This window comes from Mirounga angustirostris, unplaced genomic scaffold, assembly GCF_029215605.1.
Source record: "Mirounga angustirostris isolate CCGP_5_RB_7025 unplaced genomic scaffold, mMirAng1.0.hap1 SCAF_102, whole genome shotgun sequence".
Lineage (NCBI taxonomy): Eukaryota > Metazoa > Chordata > Mammalia > Carnivora > Phocidae > Mirounga > Mirounga angustirostris.
Window position 1 is genome coordinate 91567 of NW_026991810.1, and position 9778 is coordinate 101344.

A 9778-nucleotide genomic window follows, 5' to 3' on the forward strand; every position below is an offset into this window, starting at 1 on the left:
AAGGCAGCAGGCATGTTGTAACATAAACACATTATTGCTTATCTGTTGACTTAATTCAGGATGAAGAAGCAGCTGAGGTGTGCATATAACTCCAGGACAAGGGAGTCTGACTTCTACAGGATACTATTGCCACCAAACTCAGAGGCATTAAAAATGGACATGGGTTTCAGTCCATCCTGTTGGCTTCCAGTTTGTGTTCATGGGATTCCAACTTTCTCATGATCTTCCCTTTCTGCTTGCCCTGCAGGTTTCCAACACCTGCATCAGATACAGAGAAAACATTACAAGGAGTGCTAGCCCCAATAATTATGTAAGCCAAATCCCTATAATTATCTATCTATCATCTATCTATCTATATATCTATCATCATCAATCATCTATCTATCTATTTCTATCTCTATCGATCTTCCCTATATTGTTACTAGTTCTACTTTTCACGTTGAAACCTGACATATAGTTCTTTGGAAGCCAGGTCCTTTCCTCTGTGCAGTGTCCTTGATTTGTTCTGGGCCTACCTGTACCTCTTTTCCACAGGGACTACATCCAGTGAGTATATTACTCACATTTTTAAAAAATCATCTGTATTTTATGGTGTTTTGACATCTTGGAGCTTTGCTGGCCAAAAAGAGACTGCCCCTCCCAGGGCAAGCTAATTCCTCTGGATAGCATATGACTTCTCTGTGAGAATGTCTCTCATAGGCAAACCAACCAGTTTAGAGCCCATACCAGCCAACTACCTCCTTAATGGAACTCTCAGTTTGACTCACTATCCCCTTGCCTTAATACCACCTCAGGGACAGGTACCAGGCAATTAGGGAAAGACCCTACAGCCAGGAGTCTGCTGACATTATTCAAATTAGCCAACCTTAGTCTGCTTACAGTTCTCTGCTTTGTCTTTCTCACAGTAATTCCAATAAGGACTTGAACCCATGTGTTTCTCTCACTCCTGCCTTCTGACCAACCCTAGTGCATCCTCATGTAGCCCTGTGTGGCACACCATGCTACTTTTGCTTGGGAATTGTAAGTAAAAAACTCTTCATTCAAAATTGGTTATCTCCATGTCTGTCATCTCACCATACCTGACTCAAACTAATTCTAGTGCTTTATAAAACGGTGGGGCAAAATTGTGGTCAAAATGGAAGGGAATCCACCCAGACAGATTTTTATGACACTCAAAGTGGTGTTATCTATTAATTCATTCACTAACTTTCCAGTTACATGTGAATATAGCAATTTTACCTGGTAATTTCTCTAACCAGCCCATGACCAGTGGCCCCCTACCAGAAACGTCAATGTTTGGGAGAAATATTGACTTTATCATAAATCCTTAGAAATATATTTTGAGGGGGCGCCTGGGTGGCTCAGTTGGTTAAGCGACTGCCTTTGGCTCAGGTCATGATCCTGGAGTCCCGGGATCGAGTCCCGCATCGGGCTCCCTGCTCAGCAGGGAGTCTGCTTCTCCCTCTGACCTTCCTCCTTCTCATGCTCTCTGTCTCTCATTCTCTCTGTCTCAAATAAATAAATAAAATCCTAAAAAAAAAGAAATATATTTTGAGAGAAAAATTCCATTTATGTGAGACTTCCTAATGATTGCAATTAAGTTGCAAAAATCATATTGAAAATACTGATCTTATGGAAAAGATGGCAGAGGAGTAGGGGACCCTATTTCAACCACTCCCCTGAATTTAGCTGGATATCTACCAAACCATTCTGAATAACCATGAAATCAGCCTGAGATGTAAAAATATATATCTGAATCTCTACAAACAGAATATCTCTGATGGTCTCGAGGTATGAAGCAGGGAGCCGTGATTCTGTGTGCAAATATCAAAGATAAACAGGAGGGGGAGAGAGCCGCCATAAGCTGGTGCTGGGAAGGTGATATAACACCAGAGCACAAAAGCATCCCATGATGGGACCAGGCACAAACTCGCAGACTGGTAGTGGTGGGGAAAGGACTTTAGTGCAGCCCCAGATAGGATTCAGGAGCTGCAAGTGCACGCCCATGAACCAGGGGAGGTTGCAGTTTTAGAAGCACAAAGGGCAAAGATGAGCCCGGACCTGGGTTCCACAGCTGGGAGTGTTACTGTGGAGAGCAAAACCAGAGAGACTGCGGTTTTTAGCAGCACAGACAGAAATGGAGACAGTGTGGCCTGGAGAGCTCAGTGAAGAACAGACTGCAATCTCTCTGTTCTGAGACAGAGGTTTGGATGTGGTCACTGAGGAGATGCAGAAAGCCACCAGGGAAAGCTGCCAGAGAACAAAAACCCCAAAAAACCTGTTTTCACTGAGCCCACCGCCCCACAGGGGGCAGGGCAACTCTGCCCAAACAGGGTTGCCTGAGAAATAGCGTGGCAGGCCCCTCCCCCAGAAGACAGGCTAGAAGAACAAAAGGAAGACAACCCTAAACAGGTGCATCTTGCTTGGGTCGTGGTTAATACTTTGGACTCTGTACATTCCCTCAACCACCCCTCAACAGAATTACTAAGAGGAGGAACCCCCAAGAAAGAAAAGAAACAGAGACTGTGGCCTCTGCCACAGACCTCATGGATATGGATATAACCAAGATGTTAGAAGCAGACTTCAGAGTAACAATTATGAAGTCGATATCTAGGCTTGATGTTAACAACAATATAGAATCTCTAAGGGCAGAAATGAGATCTAATCAGGCAGAACTTAAAAATGCTATGAATGAAATGCCATCTAAACTGGATACACTGACTGCCAGGGTAAAAGAGGCAGAAGAACAAATTAGTGAGCTAGAAGATAAGATGACAGAAAAGAAGGAAACCTAGGAAGCCTGGGAAAAACATTAAAACCCAAGAGATCACAGTGAGAGAGGTTAATGACACAATGAAACATTCCAATGTCAAAATTATTGGGATCTCTGAAGGCGTGGAGAGAGGGAGAGTTCTAGAAGATGTATTTGAGCAAATCATAGCTGAGAAATTCCCTGATCTGGAGAAGGAAACAAGCATTCATGTCCAAGAGGAAGAGAGAACTCCTCCCAAGATCAATGAGAACAGACGGACGCCCCAACATATAACAGTACAATTCCCTAGTCTTAGATCTAAGGAAACAATCTTGAAAGTGGCTAGGGGGAAGAGATTTCTTATGTACAGAAGGAGGAACATCAGAATAACATCGGACCTATCCACAGAGACCTGGCAAGCCAGAAAGGGCTGGCAAGACACATTCAGGGTACTAAATGAGAAGAACATGCAGCCAAGGATATTTTATCCAGCAAGGCTCTCATCTAGAATGGATGGAGAGACAAGGAGCTTCCAAGACTGGCAGAAACTGAAAGAATAGGTGACCACCAAGCCGGCCCTGCAAGAAATATTAAGAGGGGTTCTATAAAAGGAGAAAGACCCCAAGAGTGATATAAAACAGAAATTTACAGAGACAATCTATAGGAACAAGGACTTCACAGGCAACATGATGGCAATAAAAATCATATCTTTCAATAATCACTATCAACGTGAATGGCCTAAATGCTCCCATGAAACAGCACAGGGTTGCAGATTGGATAAAAAAAAACATGACCTATCCATATGCTGTCTACAAGAGACTCATTTTGAACCTAAAGATACATCCAGACTGAAAGTGAGGGGATGGAGAACAATTTTTCATGCTAAAGGACCTCAAAAGAAAGCCGGGGTAGCAATTCTCATATCAAACAAATTAGATTTTAAGCTAAAAATTGTAATAAGAGATACAGAAGGACACTGTATCATTCTCAAAGGGTCTATCCAACAAGAAGATCTAACAATTGTAAATATCTATGCCCCCAACTTGGGAGCAGCCAACTACATAAGCCAACTGTTAACCAAAATAAAGAAACATATTGATAATAATATTTGAATAGTCTGGAGACCTCAACACTCCACTCTCAGCAATAGACAGATCATCTAAGCAGAAAATCAACAAAGAAACAAGAGCTTTGAATGACACACTGGACCAGATGGACTTCATACACATATACAGAACATTCCACCCTAAAACAACAGAATACTCATTCTTCTTGAGCACACATGGAACTTTCTCCAGAATAGACCACATACTGGGTCACAAATCAAGTCTCAATCGATACCAAAAGATTGAAATTATTCCCTGCATATTCTCAGACCACAATGCTTACACTGTTGGTAGAAATGCAAGTAGGTACAGCCACTTTGGAAAAGAGTATGGAGGTTCCTCAAGAAGTTAAAATAGAGCTATCCTATGACCCAGCAATTGCACTACTGTATATTTACACCAAATATACAGAGGTAGTGAAAAGAAGGGTCACATTCACCCCATTGTTCATAGCAGCAGTATCCACAATAGCCAAACTGTGGAAAGAGCCAAGATGTCCTTCAACAGATAAATGGATAAAGAATATGTGGTCCATATATACAATGGAATATTACTCAGCCATCAGAAAGGATGAATACCCACCATTTGCATCGACATGGATGGAACTGGAGGGGATTATGCTAAGTGAAATAAGTCAAGCAGAGAAAGACAATTATCATAAGGTTTCACTTATATGTGGAACATAAGAAATAGCATGGAGGACATTAGGAGAAGGAAGGGAAAAATGAAGAGGGGGAAATCAGAGTGGGAGATGAACTATGAGAGACTATGGACTCTGGGAAACAATCTGAGGGTTTCAGAAGGGAGAGGGTGGGGGATGGGTTAGCCCAGTGATGGGTATTAAGGAGGGCACATATTGCAAGGAGCACTGGGTGTTATACACAAACAATGAATCATAGAACACTACAGTAAAAATTAATTAAGTACTGTATGGTGACATAACATAATAAAAAATAATAAAAATTTTAAAAATTAAAAAAAAAGAAAATCCTGATCTTCAGACAAGCATTCAGCCTTTACATCTTTTGGTCTTCATGGCTACCATGGCAGAACATACATCCAATTGTTGTATTGATGATGTCATTCATGACAAAATAAGGACATTGGAAGAGTCATACCTGTAGGTTCAGTTCTGTACAACACAGTGTGGAGGAAAGATGTTTTTTAGTAAACTGTGCTTATTTTCTTTCCTCCCACCACTGGAAGTTAAAACTAAGTTTTATAATTCAGAGATGAGTGACTTATTTCTTGAAGTCCAAATTCAGAATGTTTCATCTTCAACTGTCTTTATACAAAAGGTTTCTTTAAAACCACCTGAAATGTACACTGGGGCAGAATTAAATACAGTCAATTGGGCTGGTGAAGATGAGTGTACCTTTGGAACAAGAACATTTTTGCAGTCAATGGAAGGACGCCAGTATTTATACTACCTTAAGCTTAAACCGGAATTTTCAGAGAAAGCTGGTATCATTAGGGGCCTAACAGAAATGGGAACATTGGATATAGTGTGGAAGAGAAATCTAGGTGAAATGGCAATGCTACAGACAATCCAGCTTGAAAGAAAGGCTCCACGTTACGGAAACATGAGGCTGTCTTTGGAAACAATCCCAGATACTGTAATTCTAGAAGAGCCTTTTCATATTATCTGTAAGATAACAAACTGCAGTAATAGGAAAATGAAATTGGTTTTGAGGATGTGGGATACAGATTCTATTCGTTGGTGTGGAAGTTCAGGAAAGTATCTTGGAAAGCTGCCCCCAAGTTCATCTCTCTGCTTCACCCTGACACTACTGTCCTTAAAACTGGGCCTGCAAGTTGTCTCTGGCCTACAGATAACAGACAAAGTATTAAAAAAAACATATGTCTGTGATGACCTTGCAAAGGTCTATGTAATACCTTCCATAGTTAAAATGAAAAACTGAAGAAAATTTCTAGTGTTATGCTTTCCCTAAAGAAGTTTTACATACATTTGTTGGCATCAAAATGATCAACTACTAGCAAACTTACAGATGATTTTCATTTAATTCCTTTGAGACTGTGAATGCCTGTGATAACCATTTGTTGATTTCAAAAAAATGTATTGATTTTCATCTTATATTAAATACTCTCTAACACTTCTTGTTTTAGTAAATCTGGTATTGAGAATATAAAATCTTAGTGGTATACTGATAATTTAAATAATTATTATGGCTTACTTGTCAAGATTTCAACTTACCCTATTTTATTTTTTTCCTCTCTCCTTTTCAGTCAAGAGAAGTAACTATCAATGACAGTGCTTAATATAATTCAGGATGACTCTCATTATTTAAACATGTTGACATCTGCTACTTTTAAAAGACAATCTTTTTAAATAGTATCCCAAATTTATCAGAGCCTACATTTATGTGACACACTGAACTGGGTCTTTTTCATTTACTTGTCTTGGTAAAATTTTATGAACTGTTATCATCAGTTCTTATCCCTGCAGGGGCCCTTGTGAGTACTACTTGGATTAGACCGTTCGTTCTTAACAATTAGTGTAATGGTTTTTCCTTTTTATTCCAAGCCAAAAATCAGCCTTCTTTATACACACACACTTAAAATGTGCCACTTCCTTTCTTAAGTAGATTTAATAGGTTTGCAAATTTAAGGATGATGCCTGGAACTCTGAACCAAAATGGTCACTTTAGTAAGTGCAAGACAGGGATTTGTTCCCACCTCTGTCTACCACAAAACACAAAACACAAATCTCTTAATTATGGTCAAGGCTGTTATGATAAAGAGATGTATAATAAAAAATTTTATTGGTATCTTTAAAAAATTAACCTATCTTTTACTCACATATCAGTTTTTTCTTTAGAAAAATAAAATAATCTCAGACATTAGCTAATCATTAACTTTTGAAAATAAAAGATCCATACTGCAATGATGATATTTTCCTTGAGTCACTACCTACCACATTCTTTTCTTTTAGTGCTTAAACACTAATTTCTTAGTGTGGAAGCAATTCATGAATGTATTATGCATAGAAGTGACAGAAATTATAAGCTCCCCCCATTTGCTCCTTTAGGCTCAAGAGTAGTAATGGACTTTCTGGTATTATTAGCTTTTGGTTACTGTTTTATCTATCTCCAGTTTTTTTTGACTCTCTGGCCACACCTGTGTAAATAATACGTTTACTAATTTTGACCCCATTCTCTTTTCTGTTGAATATCTGGCTGATCAACATAAGCAGAAATACATAAACTTATGTATGCACACTACATACCTACCACACACAAATACATACCCCATGAGCTCCTTGGACACACTTTTACATTAAAATTAGTAGCACAAAGTCATAAAAAACTTGTTTTACTCATGGGGTGGGTACAAACATTTCTGGAATCCTTGAGTGAAAAGTGTTAAGAAATCAAAAGCAAGTGATGAATTAAAAGGCAAGATAAAAAACAGGGTCTAAGTGGAAAGGTTGAACGATGGTGGCAGAGTAGGAGGACCCTAGGCTCACCTCACCCCATGAACACACCTAAATAACTATCAAATCATCCTAAATACCCCAGAAATTGACCTGAAAACTAACACAAGAAACTACACAAATAAAGGTAGAGAAAAGGCCACATTGAAGAAGGTAAGAAGTGTGGACACTCGGTTTGGGAAAGGAACAGATCATGCCACTGTGGTGGGGAGGGAGCCATGTTTGTGGAGAGGAGTGAGGGACAGATGAGCATACAAAGGAGCACATGGGGAAAACAAATCCCCATAGCAATTAGTTTGGAAAGTGAGAGGCTGAATTTCATGAGTTCTTGTAACCAGAGGGGCTTAAAGCCTGGGGTTTTAAAGGTCAGTGGGCTTGGCTGTGATAGAGCCCAGAGGAAATTGTGTTGCTCTTGGAGAGAAAGCAGGCAACCTGTAGACACACAGCATCAGAACAGTGATCTGAAGAGCAGCTGGGACACACAGTGGTGAGGTTATTCACTCTTCTGGGAACACATCTCAGAGAGGTAATATTCATAGAACAAAGGAACTGGCAGGTGCAATTTCCCTCCCCCACCCCTCAGCATCAGCACAAGGCCACCTACAGGAACAGCACAGCACAAACACTTGCTACCTGACTTGCTTACACCAAGCCCTGCCCCCCATGCTCTGGTGGAACTGCCCCTCTTATTAATGCTTGCCTCAGTCCCAGTGCAACAGGCCTCCTGTCCCAGAATACCACCTGCTAACACCACGTCTCCTAACACAGGAGTAATGCAGAGCCTCAGTTCCCACAGCAGTGTTGATAGGTCTCATTTCACAAGCAGACCAGAGCACACCTAGTTAAAACATGCCACATTCAGGCCAGGGACCAAACACTGCCCACAGCAGGCAAGGAGAGCCTGTTACAGACAACTGGCCTGAAGGATGAAGAAGCCAGAACAAAAGAGCAGAGCACATGCAGCACACATTGGTAACACTCCCAGAAGTGCCAGGCCCTGGGGAATGGGACATTATACAACAGGACACTACAGAACATCTCCTTCATAAGGCCATTACCATCAAGAACCAGAGATATAACTGACTTTGCTAATAAACAGAAACATGCACAGAGGCTTAGAAAAATGAGAACACAGAAATTTACCCCAAATGAAAGAATAGGACAAGGCCACAGAGAGAGATCTATGTAGAAAAGATATAGGTAATGTGCCTGATAGAGAATTTAAAGTAATGATCATAAGAATATTCACTGGACCTGAGAAAAGAGTGGAAGACCTGAGGGAGAACCTTAACACAGAAATAAGGAATAACATAGCAGAAATGAAGGGCTCAATAAATGAAATGAGAAACACACTTAATGAAATGAACATCAGGCTAGAAGAAGCAGAGAACTGAATTAATGACCTGGAAGACAAGAGTAAAGGAAAGTAAACAAGCTGAACAAAAGAGAGAAAAAATAATTATGCAAAACAAGAATAGACAGGGAACTCAGTGACTCTATTAAATGTAATAGCATTTGTATTACAGAAGTCCTAGGAAAAGAAGAAGAAGAAGAGAGAAAGGGGGCAGAAAATTAATTTGAACAAATAGTAGCTGAGAACTTCCCTAATCTGGAGAAGGAAACCAACATCCAAATCCAGGAGGTAGAGAGAACTCTCATCAAAATATATAAAAGTAGACCAACACCAAGACATATTGTAAATAAATTTGCAAAATATAGTGATAAAGAAAAAGTCTTAAAGGCAGCAACACAAAAGAATCCATAACTTACAAAGGAAAATCCATAAGGCTAGCTGGAGACTTTTTGACAGAAACTTTCCAAGCCAGAAGGCAGTGGCATGATATATTCAAAGTGTTGAATGGGAAAAATCTGCAGCCAAGAGTATTCTATCCAACAAGGCACTCATTCAGAATAGAAGTAGAGATAAAGAGGTTCCCAAACAAAACTAAAGGAGATCATGACCACTAAACCAGTCCCACAAGAAATATTAGAGGGGACACTTTGAGTTGCAAGGAGAGACCAAAGGAGACAAAGACAAGAAATGATCAGAGAAAATCTCCAGAAATGACAAAACAATTAATAAAATGACAATATCTATGAATAATTATATTGAATATAAATGGACTAAATGCTTCAAATACAAGACATAGGGTACGAGAATGGATTAAAAAAACAAGACCCATCTATATGCAGCTTACGACAGTCTCATTTTAGACCTAAAGACAACTGCAGAATAAAAGTGAGGGGATGGAGAAACATTTATCATGCAAATGGCTGTCAAAAGAAAGCTTGAGTACCAATACTTATATCAGACAAACTAGAATTTAAAACAAAAACTGTAAAAAGAGACAAAGAAGGGCGCTTATAATCATAAAGGGGACAATCCAACAAGAAGCGTAACAATTACAAATATTTATGCATCCAACACGGGATCAGCTCAATAGATGCAAAAAAATGACATACAAT

At 39.7% G+C, this 9778-nt stretch overlaps 1 protein-coding gene across 1 annotated transcript; it reads left to right on the forward strand.

The window, feature by feature from the left end:
• The first annotated feature begins 2546 nt into the window (after positions 1-2546).
• On the forward strand, positions 2547-5780 carry LOC123859652 (trafficking protein particle complex subunit 13-like). The gene is given in 2 exon segments (XM_064583899.1): positions 2547-2754; positions 4843-5780. Coding segments are annotated over 2 exon segments (1146 nt in total).
• Positions 5781-9778: the final 3998 nt, after the last annotated feature.